Here is a 13,702-nt window from a genome sequence, read left to right on the forward strand (position 1 = left end):
GGTGCACCGAGGTAAGTCGACTGCGCTCCATCGAGATTGGCCCACCGCTGCACGTCTGTAGCGACCTTTACGCCATCGCCAGCCAGACAGCTGTGATAGATACGCCCACGCCTCGAACCCACCAGACGCTCCTCCAGAAGCCAAGGGAGGCAGTGTACGCAGGATACGTTTCTTAAATCACTGTCACATGCCGAGCAGCGTATTAGACGAAAAATGCCGAGCGTGGCTATCAGAGTTCGGCAGCGGCACGCCAGCGATCGATCGTCCGACCCTATGTACAGTATCTCGTCCAGCAGATGTCATGCAGGTCAGAAGTCAGCAGTCGAGGCTATGACCTGGTTGAAGAGGGACATGTTCTCGGCGTGGGACAGACTTGTCATTGTACAAGCCATGTGCCACGATTCCAAGCCATGCCCTGTCAGCACCGCGGCAGAGACGTCACGTCGTCACCCACCTTCTCTACATACGTACAGCAATCCTCCCTACAACCCCAGACGAGGACGAAGCGGGTCGATCCATTGTCATCCATCGAGGCAAAGCAATGCCCCATCCCGGCCCTTCCGTCTGGGGTATATTGTTGTTCTCGGGGTGTGGCTGCAGGGAGGCATATTCCATCCATCAGCAAGGTACCAGCCTCGATGTACATATGTATACCGTGTATCTCGTGTCCTGCGGCACGGAGCAGAGTCGCACATGGCAATGACACCATCCATGTTCCCTGCCGACAGTAGTCGTAGCAGATCTGATGGTATACAAGGCAAACGGTCTCTTTTCTGTGCGGCTCTGCTGGCCTGGCTCTGCGCGCATCTGTAGCAGATCTGGTGGTGCGTGGTGGCCGTCGAACATGTGTTTGCTGCGGCGTACGGCAGGACAGGATCGTGCCCACGACGAAGACGGTATAGCGACCCTGCGTGAGGTCGTAACAAGGCGGATCGATACCCCTCACCTGCCGGATGCAGAAGGCTGTGGAGCCTAGCCCAGCCAATGACGAGGGCGGCCGCGGTCAGTGAATCCTTCGCGATGGCTGTGATTGGGCGACGGCCACCGAGGCGGTTGCTGGAGGTTCAGTTAACGTTTGGCGTCGTGGGGAAGTGGCTTTTGGCGGGGTGGGCGCAGATCGGGGGAGGTTGGAGGCGGCGCGCTCGGCTGGACGTCTCGCCTGCGACCCTGGGCGCGAATTGGATTCACTCGACGCCGCGTGATGCCGCGCTAGCACAGCACTAGCCGGCGGCAGCCCGCCAAGCGGCCAGCAACGTCGGTGGCACGCGCGCGGAGCTGTGGCTCCTTTGGTGGTGGGCGACGATGAGCAGCAGCAGCGCAGCGCTGGTGTCGCCAATCACCGAGGCATTTTGGCTTTCGCCAATGGCCGCTACCAAATGGCGACTCTGCACAAAACGGCGCCAGAGTCGCTGGTCGAGCGATTCTGCTGCGCTGCTGCTCGTGAGTGAAGCTTTTCCCTCCTGCTGTGCGACGACATCGACAGGACGTACGCGGGCTCGACGACGGCACCATGGCCGACACTAACACCCTGCCCACCGTGGCGGACGAGAAGACCAACATCGACACCACCGCCGCCCACCGCGAGACGGGCGAGAGCAGCAGCGGCCACCGGGAACACGATTTCATCGAGAAGTTCGAGCACTCCGCCCCGGGATACGGCAACGAGCGGGCGGAGAAGGCGATAGACGATGTCAAGGACGAAGACAACCCCAATGTGCACACCACCGTACGTCTTGGAAAATGCATTTCGGTGGGGGCCGTGAGCAGTTCATGCGGCTAACCTGCGAACCAGTTCAACGCCCAGCTCTTCCTGGGACTCACAGCCATGTCCTTCCTGTGGGTGGGCTCACAAATCCCGCTGTACCTCTTCGGATCGGTCTTGCCCGACATCTACAGTGAAGTCGGAGGCGCGAATGGACGATGGGTGTGGATGATCATCGGTTATTTGATTCCCAACGCTGCGCTGTGTCCCTTCGTGGGTGCCTTGTCCGATATCTTCGGCCGCAAAGCGGTGGCGGCGTTTGGACAAGTTCTGTTGATTATCGGACCTGTGGTCGTTTCGACGGCGCACGACATCAATGTTGCAATCGGTACGGAAATACACCCTTGCTGGAAAGATCATCGATGCTGACTTTGATACTGCAGGCGGCATGGTCATCGCAGGTCTGGGAGCTGGTCTCAACGAACTGATCGCCCTCGCGGGAACATCTGAAATGGTACCGGTTCGAAAGCGAGCGGGCTACGTCGGTGCGGTCGTCTTCACGATCCTGCCCTTCTGCCCGTCGCCCCTCTGGGCTCAGCTCATCACGAAGGACTCGAACTGGCGATATATCGGTGCGCTGGTTGGTGCGTGGAATGCGATTGGCTTGATCTTGGTTGCGCTCTGCTACAAGGATCCAGTCCGCGAACGTCCAGCGGCCAAGGAGATTCTCAAGCAGATTGACTACGTTGGCGGTATGCTCAGCATTGGCGGCGTGACGTGCTTCATGTCCGGGATGCAATGGGGAGCTCGTCAGGTGGGTGTCTATCATGCGAAATCACCTCCCGATACTAATACCTCTCGCAGTACGAATGGACCACTGTACACGTCCTGGTGCCCTTTTTGATCGGTCTCGTCATGATCATTGCCTTCTTCGTCTGGGAAATCTGCTTCGCCAAGTATCCCATGGTCCCCAAGGCTGTCTTCTCGAAAGACAAGCGAACGATGATCCTGATCCTGTTGGTTACCTTCTTCAGCGGTGGTAACTTCTTCGTCATCTTGCTGTTCTGGCCGACGCAGGTGTACAACATGTACGGAAACGACCCCGTGCAGATCGGTATTCGAACGCTCCCTATCGGATTCGGCATCATCTTTGGTGCGGCGTTCGCTCTGGTCTTGATCGGAGCTACTAAAGGACGTACGACCATCCTCATGATCTTCTGGACCGTCTTCATGACGGCATTCGTGGGAGCTATGTCAGTCGCACGACCAGACAACCTCAACCCCGTCGTATATCCCATCATCACACTGGCATCCGTCGGTGTGGGTGCCGTCATCATTCCCTGCTCGATTATCGCACAGATCATGTGTCCCACGGAGTTGATTGGAACCATCACGGCGATCACACTCTCCATCCGATACATTGGCGGTGCCGTGGGTTTCGCCGCCTACTACAACGTCTTCTTCCACAAGTACTACGCCTTGGCCAACACGGTGGCCGGCCCACAGATCACCGACGCCGGAATCACGACCGATTACTTCGAGCTGGTGAACCTCATCACGCTGGCGTCGAACGCCGAGTACCAAAAGGTCATGGACTTGATCGCGAGCAGCCCGACGGTGATGCACAAGGATACGGCGTACGCCACCATCATCAGCGCCGTGCAAGATGCGTTCGGCATCGCCTACCAGTGGCCGTACTGGATCAGCATTGCGTTTGGTGGTGTTTGCATATTATGTTCGTTGGGACTGAGGGATATCCGACAGCACATGTGAGACGATGTAACGAAGAAAACGGGGCCTTGGTGATATGAGAGGTATCAGGTCGGAGAGCGCTACATTAGACAGGGTTCTCTCTCTACGCCAGGAAATGAAACATTGTAGGCATAGGTCTTTTTTAACGCATATTCTGCATAGCGGAGAAGTTCAAAAATTTCATGAATAACTGTATGATTGCTATCTCATCGTTCTCCAACATCTCTATGCAGGCATGACTTCTGAACTTCGATCCTCGCCTCTCGCCACCTACATTGCTTCTCTCACACATACCCCAATACCACATCGTATGCATCGTAGACGGAAGATACCACATCCCCAGGAACAAGCGGCACGGCAGGTGACCATTGCCTCCTCCGTGGCTGGCTTCTCGACTGCTTGATGACTCCAACTCGGTCCCCAAGATCCCACGAGGCTCGAACACGACCGACAGCCAGACGAAGTGAGGGGAAGAAGCAACGAGCCGGGGCGAGCCACACGCCGAGCCAAGCACACAAGTGAAGGAATCGGCGCAAGCGTTGATCAAAACGGCACCTTTGCCGCTTTGGGGAGTGCGTCTGGATCTGCAGGTGACCTTCCCCAGGAAATTGGAGCGTTTCGACGGCGCGCCTCCACCACCGACGTTAGCTTGGAACTCTGCCTGCCTCGCTGCTCCGAGGCACTTTTCTTCTCGTCTGCCGTTGCTTTGCGCGGCGTGGGTTGCATATGATCAATGGGACGCGGACGGACGACGCCTCTGGTGCTGCTTGGGGTCTTGATGGAGTGAGCGTGTGAGAGGGTAAGGTTTCCTTTTCAACTTTGCTGTTGCTGCTGTCGCTGTCTAGCGCCAGCCTGCTCTCATACTGTCTGTCTGCGCCGTGAAGAATCGCATTGACCGCGCCGTCCTCTTCCACCACACATTCATACACACCACCACCATGAGGCTCCTCCTCCTCTCCGCCCTCGCGGCCACCACCGCCCTCGCCGCCTCGCAAGACAAGCAACTCGAAGAAACCATCATCGAGGCCTTCGGCGGCGTCGTCAACCTCACCATGAACGTCACGGGCGAAATCGCAAAGGTTGCCGGTAGCGACCTCTCCACCGCCCTCCCCGTCCAATCCGCCACCACAAACCTCGTCAACTACATCAACAATGCCACCGCCGCCCTCAACAAATTCGGCGCCCTCAACCTCACCAGCGACGAAGCGCTGGTCCTGGGACCCTACACCCAGGGCCTCGCCTACACCGTCAACGCCTCGATCGCGACCCTCATCGGCAAGAAGCCCGACTTCCTCCAGCTCAACCTCGGCCCGCTCGTCATCACCTCGCTGCAACAGCAGCAGAACGCCAGCGTCGACTTCTCCAAGGCCATCCTCGGCCGTATCCCGCCGGATATCTACCCCGTCGCGACCGCCATCAACTCGCAGATCACGAATTCGCTGCAGCAGGGGCTGGACTGCTTCAACGGCATGAACGAGACGTGTAATGCGACGCCCGTGAATGCGAGCAGGACGCTGGATTATGCGGAGGATACGGGGGCGATTACGGCCGCGGCGGCGTTGCCCGCGAGGGCGACGGGAGCTGTGGCGTGGGCGGTTGTCGTGGGTGCGGCGGCGTTTGCGATATGAGGGGGATGAAGAGCGTTAGATGTTGTTGTTGGTGATTTTTGAAAGCCGAGTGTGGGGAGGATGTGAGATGCACAGATGAGAGAGATGTTTGCGAGGAGATGGATGGATACCTGACGAAAGCATATCTTGTGATGTGCGTGGATGGCAGAATACGACGAAATCCGACAATGCATAGCATATGGTGTATGATGTACTGATTTGATCTGATCTGATTGACGTTTCTGTTGGCGGGATTTCTACAAAAGATGCTTATATGTTTCAAGCTTCGTCTTACGCTTGCAAACGTCACTTTGTTGAGATCGTTATGGTGCTGACTTGTTCGCCAACTTTCATATGCTGTACCACTCACCCACCCATGCAACAGCAGGGATGTGTAGCTTGGCGGCTTGGGAAAGGTGTGAGTGAATGAATCAATCTCATCGAAAGACGGAAGCTTTTTGTGTAACGTACTCACCGACAACGAAAAAAATCAACCAGAAGCTGAGAGGGGATTATTCATACACCTTCCTCCGACAGTCGCAGTCCACGCCCATAGCTCTCTCTAAGGTACATAGAAGAAGACGCAAAAGTCCCGGACCCAAGCAGCATCGACACTTCCATGACACTACATTCTGGAAATCTGGAAGTCGACCGAAGTAGGAGACATCTCCCTCGCCTCACCTCGTTCACAACTCATAAAACCTTCCACGCCCCAGGAACGCACCCTATTCTTTCTTTTATTTTTCTGTGTCGTTCAAGCATCAAGCAAGGGTGGACACCAGCGTCCAAACCCCCAACAAGAAGAACAAACAGCCTCGAAGCCATAGCCGAACGCACATTCGATTCTCGTCCAGACGAACCACAGTCAGTCCATCTTTACAATCTCAATCTCGTTCTACATCCATACACATCTATACTGAAATACATCACGAACTCGCACCGCAAACAAATCAAAATCCAGCAAAGTCCTCAAGGAGACGGTATTGGTTCCTCGAGAAATTTCATCGGCGGTAGGTTTCATGCCGTGGGCGACGGCATCGGTGCTCGGAGACACGCGGGTCGTGCTGGGGTTTGCTGTGATTTGCTGTGAGATGCTTTCAGGTCTGGTCAGGAGAGGTAAAGTTGTGTTCTGTGTGGTGTGGCTAAATCTGAAACTGCACTTCATCAGCTGCACCAGTATGGAGTCCAATCAACCACGAAGATTGAAGACTTCCAAGGAAGATCACTCTGAGACGTAGAGATCTAGACTTCTGGGAAAGATATGGCACAGCGACGATGCTGTGGGATCTGGATAGGTGAGGTGAAGTTGTGTAGAGTGGCTGAATCTGAAACTGGACTTCATCATATGGGGAGGCCAATCATGCCTAAAATTGAAGATTTTCAAGGATGCTGTATTGTATCGACCTGGTGATAATAAATGCTCAATGACCAGACCTTGGCTTGGCTTGGGTTGGGATGAACCGACCACGATTCGGCGATGATTCATGTTTCATTAAGATGTTGTTCAATTCAATTCCACCCATCTTTCCTTTCCTTTCCGATCAATAATCACTGCTTATACAACCAAACCAACATACTCTGATAATCCGCCGTCGCCCACGGCAGATTAATCCCCGCATTCGCATACGTCGCCCCGCTATACGTGACATTATCCACACTATTCCAATACCTCGCCTGGGGATCCAGTCCCTGGAGTCGCAGGGGCGGCGCGGCGGGTTTCACCGTCGCCTTCTGCTGGAACGCAAACACCGCGGCGGTGTTGGTGTCGTTGGAGATGAACTGCGCGGCGGGCCAGTTGGTTTCGTCCGGCAGGGCGAGGCGGTAGAAGTCGCCCGTGATGACGATGGGGTTGACTTTGTGCGCTTCGGCCATGATGGAGGGGATCGCGGCGCTTTCTTCCGCGGAGAGTTCGGAGGGGTTGAGCTCGAAGCCGAAGGAGCCGCACATTTCGGCGACGTGGGCGCGGTAGGTGATGGAGATGTTGCGGTTCGTGATGCCGTTGGGGACGGCGGAGACGTGGCAGCCCATGGCGGAGGGTGGGTAGGCCAGGGAGGTGCCGAGTTGGATGGTCAAGCGGTTTGAGGCGTCGGTGTCGTCGGACGCCCAGCTTTGGGGCCAGTAGTGCAGGAGACCGGCGTCGAAGCGGCCGCCTCCTGAGGCGCAGCCTTCCCAGAGGACGTCAGGGTAGGTGGTGGTCAAGTTGTCGATGATGCGGTACAGGCCGAGGATGTATGCGTGGTCGGTGGCGGGGCTGGGCATCTCGTGGATACCTCTGTTGTTGTCCCATTTGATGTATTGGATATTGGCCGAGTCAAGAATGCGGTGGACCGTCGAGAGGACGAACTCTTGGACTTCGGGCAGAGCCAGGTTGAGAACGAGTTGGTTGCGGGTTAGCGTCCGCACATGCTGGCCGGAATGCAAGACCCAGTCGGGGTGCTCGTGGTAAAGAGTCGAGTTGGGGTTCACCATCTCAGGCTCCATCCACAGACCGAACTGCAGCTTGCTGGTCGAGTTGAGCACAGTGTAGTTATTGACGTCGTTAACGTAAGGGCCGAGACCATCCGGGAACTTGGCTGGATTGGGCGTCCAGTCACCCAGGCCCATGGTGTCGTTGTCACGAGGATATTCAGTGCCGAACCAGCCGTCGTCATTGACGAACAGCTCGATGCCAAGTGCCTCCGCTTCGCCTGCAAGAGTGACGAGGGAGGACTCGTTGTAGTCGAATCCAAGACCTTCCCACGAGTTGAGCAGGATTGGGCGGGTCTGCTTGGTCTGCACGCCTCTCGAAAGATGGTTCTTGTACAAGTTGTGGAATGACCGGGACATGCCTCCCAGACCTTCAGAAGAGTAAACGGCAACAGCTTCTGGCGAGGTGAAGGTATCCCCTGGAGCCAGGTGGAGGCTGCTGTGGAGAGGATTCAATCCCAGCAGAACTCGAATAAACCCATGCGAGAACCGTTCAGCAGTAGCCGCAAAACTTCCCGTATAGACCAAATTGAAACCCCAAGCCTCGCCGGTCGTCTCCGTGGTGGTTGGCGATACGAGTGCAAAGAATGGGTTGTGGATGTGGGAAGAATATCCCTCAGTGCTTCGGAAACCGGTCTCGCCGTATTGGACCTTCCGCTTGACACGATTCATCTCCGCCGCCCAGTCGCCCTGCAGCTCAATCATCTCGAGATCGAGGTTTGGCAGATCGGCGCTGAAGCTGTAGGCTCGCTCAATGACAATCTCGTCGGAGCCGTTGTTGTGGAGTTGGAAACTCCTGGCAACGGCGTTGTACTTGGGGAAGACGGAGTAGGACAGCACAGCCGTGACGTCGGAGTAGTTGTCGTACAATGTCACCTGCACAGTCGAGACGTCTGCATCTTCACCGTAAGTGGCTGGAAGGCCGGGCAGAGAGGGCTTTCCTTGCAGGATTTCGTGAGATTGGTAGGCGAATGCGGATACTGTATTGCCGTCTGCATGCTGGATATGGATAGCTGGCAGGCGGAAGTCGCTGCGACCAACATCTGGGAACTCTCGTCTGACGTTGGTGAGGCCGTCAGACCAGCCGCCTTGGTAGATCTGGGCTGGGGGCGTGAAGTCGGTCGAAGGGCCGCCAAAGTGATCGGAGAAGAGGTCGCCGGATGCCTGGTCGACGTGGAAGAGGTACGACATGCCATCGGCGGTGAGGGTGAAGTTGCCGCTGTTTTCAGTGATGGCTATTCAATATCAGCCATTGCCATCATCAAATCAATGTACTGAATACTCGCCATTCTGACCCAAAGCCAGCCCAGCCAATGCAGCCAATGCAGATACTCCCAAGCCAGCCTTCATCTTGATGCCTGCTCCTTGAATAATCTTCTCACAGCAAAATCGATGTCACAACGTGGCAGCCATGCGGCTCTTATACGCTTTTCTCCTCATCAGATGCCGGTACTTAGCCTGTGGTCCTTGCTCTTTGCGGGGCAGAGAGAGCAGCGGCCGGGAAGTGGGCACGTGAACGGGGATCGTTGGCAGGAGGTGTTTGTGTTGCCATGAGGACGGCAGGCGACGGCCCTTTTACCGGGGCGTCACCACCGCCGCCCGGAGTAGAGCTGCTCAGCGAGCGTATACCCAAATCGAGGCAGGCGTCGTCTTCCATCCCTTCCTCATTCTCTGGGCACCGTCTTTGTAAATGCTGATGGAAGTGGATGAGTCGAGCACAGCATCACTAATCGAACGTGACACAACCTTCCTGGGGCATTCGGAAGAGCGTTTCCGATCGAGTGGAGGACTTGACGAGGCCAAGACGTCTGTGCAGCGTGAGTCCATCCGGGGACTGCAGGCATTTGAGAAGCCGGGGGCGGTTTTTGCGGAGAAGTCTGCCTCTTTGATCGAATGCGAGCTCGAAGGAAGATCCGGTGGCCGAATGTATGTACGACAGATCCTGCACCATCATATCACCCTTGCATTACATCGCCATTGTGCAACCGCATATCTCCACAACGCCTGATTCCTGCTCTCTCGCCAGCTCCAGTGGTTCGATTCTCATCACTCCATGCTCCCCGCAGTCTGCCATTCGGTCTCTTTTCGGCCCTTCTGGCATCGGGAATGTGCGTCCACTTCTTGGACGACATCAGTGCCGGTAAAGATGATGTTTTTGAGACACATCGCGTATGTTCCTCCACTGTCGGCCAAGAGATGAGGGAGATGGGTCTGGGTGCCAATGCTGAGCGGCAATGGGGAGGATGTGGAGGAAATGTGGTGTTTACAGACTGTGGAGCGGAGTCTTTGGACATATCGGATAGATTGAGCATGAGTTCTCGCCTGCAGCTTGAAGACGAAGGCGTTGGAGGTCAAGGTGAGGTTAAAGCTGTCGATTGTGAGGAGATGGGTTGGGATGCGTGAGTGAGACTCGCGAAATCTGGCGAAAGCTGACCTCAGCGCACCACATCCACACAACTGCAAAGAGGACCCAGACATTCCACCTCAAATCATGACTGCAACCTCGTTCTCTCAACCCCTACAACTTCCCCAATAGCTGGTAAATCGCCTTTCACCTCCCCTTCTAGAACCCCAGGCGATGTCGGCGCCTTCCAAATCCCACTGCCTCTCTCCAGTTCAACCACACCCTCCGCATCAACCTCGTGCGGTTTCGCCGCCCCGTGGACCTCAAAGACCGCTTCGTCGACCCCCAGCTCAGCCCTGGGCTTGGTCTCAATGGGCAACTCTGGCTTGTTGAACCATTCTGGCTGAAAGTCTCGGCGGGCAGATTCAACAGCTTCTTTCTTTTGTGGCGTCTCCAGAGGATGAACGCGATTGTGCCGGCGATGAGGAGAGTTCATGCCTATGCCGATTCCTACTTTGGCGCCTACTGGGAAGCTGGATTGAGCTGTGGCTTGCGCTGATGGGATGCTGAAGTCAGAGCGGTGCTGATGCTGAATTCGGGAGGGTTGGTGGCTGATACAGAGGACGAAGGGCTCAGAACGCTGAGATCCAAGACGACGTTGCACAGCACCTCAAGCGAAGATTCCTGCGTGCCTGGGCCGCAGAAGCAATGCCGTTCCGAGCTGGTTTGACCATGTGTTGTTCAGCCGCAACAGAAACAGATATGCATGACGGGTCAGAGCATACTCGATCGAGTGATCCGCTGCAATACACCTTCGTAGCAGAGCATCTCATCCGCATTGCGAATCTTGGCTGGCATCCATCCTAGTCGAATCTGCCTCCGCCCAGAAGAGTTGCACATCACCTGCCGGCGTGCCCATTCAGCCCTTCACCATCTCGAGAATCTCCATGACTTGCGCCTTCTCCGTCAAAGGCTTCGGATTCGTCGCACACCACTTATCATGCAAGGAATTCTTGGCGAGTCGATCCAGCTTGTCCTCGCCTTCGACGCCCACGGCTTTGAGACTGCGCGGCATGCCGAGAGAACTGATGATAACGTCCAGGACGTCACCTAGATCGCTGGTTTCGGCCTCCAGGCCTTTGCTCGCCAAGACTTCCTTGACACTGTCGTCCTGCCAGAGGATCTCGAGGAGTTTCTTCTGCTTCTCGCCATTCGCGGACTTGTTGTGCTTGCAGACCGCGGGCAGCAGGACACAGCTCGTCTCGCCATGCCCGACGCCCATGGGACCCAGCTGATGCCCAATCCCGTGGCTCGCACCCATCGGTACACCGTGCTGGAAGACGATGCTCATCGCCTCGATCACCGCCAATTGACAGTCGAAGCGCGCTTTCAAGTCTGAAGGGTCGGCTTTCGTCCTCAAGAGTCCTGGAACCAGTAACTTGAGCCCTTTCGCGGCATTTGCATCGCTCGCCTCGGTACTCTTCAACGAACAACACCCTTCGACACAGTGATCCAACGCCCGCACGCCAGATTGCAACCAGACATGTTCCGGCGTGGAAGTGGTGAGTTGCGGGTCGAGGATGACGAGCGCTGGACCCACGGTTGGATGCCCGAAACCGTACTTGCGGTGGTTCTCATCGTTCGTGCCGCCACCGAGGAAGGAGTACTCGCCGCCAGAAAGAGAGGTCGGGACACTGATGATAGGAACGGTAGGAGGTTTGAGATCATGTCGTGTCTGCGACCAATCGTCGCCAGAATGCAGCTTGTCCAGATCCGCGAATGTACGGGCATCGTTCGCCATCGCCTACGAGGAACCTTCATCAGCAAACCCTCACCACAAACCCTGCGGATCCAGCAAACGCACCGTCGCAACAATCTTCGCCCCATCCGTCAAACTCCCCGCCCCCAGCGTGACAATCAAATCGGCCCCAGCACCCCTCGCGTCTCGCGTGACTTCCAATATCTCACTCCACAGGGTGTGGGACTTCATGCCGTGTCTGGTCCCGACCACTTTCTCGCCCAAGACATCCTGGAGCTTGCGGACGTGGTCTGTGTTCTCTGAGAGCGAGCCAGAGGCGATGATGTAGACGCGGGAGGCGTGGAATGTGTGCGTGATGTGTTTTGCGCAGGCTTGGGGGAAGGGGAGGTTGTGGGAGATGTGAGGGTAGCCGCTGGCGTAGGCTGGGCGATGGACTTCGCCTGGTGCTGGGTCGGGGTTGTTCGCCATGGTTTGTGGATAGAAGGCAAGGGTGATTGATTTCAAAGACGGCAGGACAAGGAGATGGTTGATGAAGCTTTCACTTACCCCGCTTCCCTGCTGCCATCTGCCATATACAGTAGTCTCTTCCAGCTCGTATGCTGGAGAGAGGTCCTCATACTGTGTCAGCGGCGTGCATGTTGAGGGATTGAGATGAAGAATCCATCGCTCTGGGTAGCAGGCGTGGTTGATTGACTTCCAGGAGCATTTGTTAATTACCACATTGGGTGTTCAACCCCCACGCTCCAGCATCGTCCTCACCCAGTACAGCCACATGAGGGAAATCATTCAAGGTCTGATGTGATTGTCGGCCTACTCCTGGTTGAAATGAAGCGCATGGTATGGTGGAGCTGATCCCTGCGTGGTTGACAAGGCTGCTGGTCTCCACTCCGATTTGTGGAGATAGGTGATATGCTCGACTTGGGAGCGTGTTTGGTTGGCGACACCAAAACATCGCGGTCCAGGGTGGAGGGCACGCGTCGCGAATGCTCTTAAACGCGAGGGTCGTGGGACGTATCCAAGGTGTCTCGTTTTGGAATCGATCTCTACCAAGAGTTTTGCAGTCTCATCGTCAGTTTTTGATCGGTCAAGATGGGATTCACGAACATCAAAGACACCAAGACCCCCACAGCCTTCAACACAGGCCACCGCAAACCCACTACCGCGGCCGCAATCGTCGGCACAGTCGAAGCGCCTCGCGGACATGACATCGGACCAAGTCACACAGCCCAGATGACCGCCTTGAACACCAAACTCCAACTCGAAAGGACCACCCACGGAGCCATGGAAGGCCAGATCAAGATCCGACAGAAAGAGAAGGAATACTTGTGCTTGAAGATCCAGCGTCTCGATCGCCAGATGGAGCGGGCCAGACAGGAGCATGATGTGCAGCTGTTGAAGCAGTACGCCCAGCAGCAGGAGGCGCAGGTCAATGTCGCTGAAGAAAGTACGTCGTCCTTGGTAGTGCTGAAGTGCTGATGTCAAGCTGACCCTTTCCTTAGAGCTTTATGAAAGGCACGGCATTCAGTACCTCTACACGGTCGAGCGAGCCCGTGGAAAACGCCGTATTGAGGAGGTCGATACCCCTGCTCGAGAGCGTGGCCTGAGCCCTCCGAAAGCTCCTCGCCGCCCGAGCAGCTTCGATGACAAGCGCGAGAGCATGTCGAATGGGTCCAAGACTTCGGAGGAGGGCAAGTCTGTCGACTCGTCGCAGACAACTTGCGCCGGGTTTGTGGACTTGAGTGATACTTCTACTGATACCGATGATGAGTTGTAGGAGAGGTATATGTGGGTTGGCTGAGATTTCGTTTGCCTTCGGTGCGTTGCTGAGGCGGGCGTCGTGGCAGTGTTCGGGTCCTGTAGTTGTAATGACTGATGTATATTTGAGCCGTTGGAGCAGTCAGACGTTCAATGTGACTGGTCTACTCGTTAGACTTCGCTTACCATGATGTTGTCGAGAAGGCTTCTTCCTGACCCTGGCCGCTGAATTGCATGCCCAATCCTCAGCTGGCAGTCGCCATTGGTCCTGAGATGTGCCCAGAAAACGTGAATGTACTGCAGTCATTGAAACGAAC

General features: G+C 56.0%; 6 protein-coding genes across 6 annotated transcripts; 4 read left to right on the plus strand and 2 right to left on the minus strand.

Annotated features, from left to right (window-relative positions):
* Positions 1 to 1,510: 1,510 nt before the first annotated feature.
* M409DRAFT_70697 (uncharacterized protein) lies at positions 1,511 to 3,475 on the plus strand (the record flags this gene model as incomplete). Its single annotated transcript, XM_033818851.1, has 4 exons — positions 1,511 to 1,726; positions 1,793 to 2,090; positions 2,146 to 2,516; positions 2,567 to 3,475. The coding sequence occupies 4 exons, from the start codon at positions 1,511 to 1,513 to the stop codon at positions 3,473 to 3,475; spliced, it is 1,794 nt and encodes a 597-aa protein (XP_033660829.1).
* Positions 3,476 to 4,392: 917 nt separating this feature from the next.
* On the plus strand, positions 4,393 to 5,082 carry M409DRAFT_29551 (uncharacterized protein; the record flags this gene model as incomplete). Its single annotated transcript, XM_033809527.1, has 1 exon — positions 4,393 to 5,082. The coding sequence occupies one exon, from the start codon at positions 4,393 to 4,395 to the stop codon at positions 5,080 to 5,082; it is 690 nt and encodes a 229-aa protein (XP_033660830.1).
* A 1,527-nt stretch (positions 5,083 to 6,609) lies between these two features.
* Positions 6,610 to 8,877, minus strand: M409DRAFT_70698 (glycoside hydrolase family 36 protein; the record flags this gene model as incomplete). Its single annotated transcript, XM_033818852.1, has 2 exons — positions 6,610 to 8,762; positions 8,814 to 8,877. 2 exons carry the CDS (start codon positions 8,875 to 8,877, stop codon positions 6,610 to 6,612), a joined length of 2,217 nt encoding a protein of 738 aa, XP_033660831.1.
* A 340-nt stretch (positions 8,878 to 9,217) lies between these two features.
* On the plus strand, positions 9,218 to 10,278 carry M409DRAFT_60354 (uncharacterized protein; the record flags this gene model as incomplete). Its single annotated transcript, XM_033814450.1, has 3 exons — positions 9,218 to 9,453; positions 9,594 to 9,926; positions 10,095 to 10,278. The coding sequence occupies 3 exons, from the start codon at positions 9,218 to 9,220 to the stop codon at positions 10,276 to 10,278; spliced, it is 753 nt and encodes a 250-aa protein (XP_033660832.1).
* A 512-nt stretch (positions 10,279 to 10,790) lies between these two features.
* Positions 10,791 to 12,098, minus strand: M409DRAFT_60355 (uncharacterized protein; the record flags this gene model as incomplete). Its single annotated transcript, XM_033814451.1, has 2 exons — positions 10,791 to 11,675; positions 11,736 to 12,098. The coding sequence occupies 2 exons, from the start codon at positions 12,096 to 12,098 to the stop codon at positions 10,791 to 10,793; spliced, it is 1,248 nt and encodes a 415-aa protein (XP_033660833.1).
* Positions 12,099 to 12,719: 621 nt separating this feature from the next.
* Positions 12,720 to 13,404, plus strand: M409DRAFT_29554 (uncharacterized protein; the record flags this gene model as incomplete). The annotated part of the gene is made up of 2 exons (XM_033809528.1): positions 12,720 to 13,074; positions 13,130 to 13,404. The coding sequence occupies 2 exons, from the start codon at positions 12,720 to 12,722 to the stop codon at positions 13,402 to 13,404; spliced, it is 630 nt and encodes a 209-aa protein (XP_033660834.1).
* Between the last annotated feature and the right edge of the window lie 298 nt (positions 13,405 to 13,702).

The sequence above is a fragment of the Zasmidium cellare genome, assembly GCF_010093935.1.
Source record: "Zasmidium cellare ATCC 36951 unplaced genomic scaffold M409scaffold_53, whole genome shotgun sequence".
Classification (NCBI taxonomy): Eukaryota; Fungi; Ascomycota; class Dothideomycetes; order Mycosphaerellales; family Mycosphaerellaceae; genus Zasmidium; species Zasmidium cellare.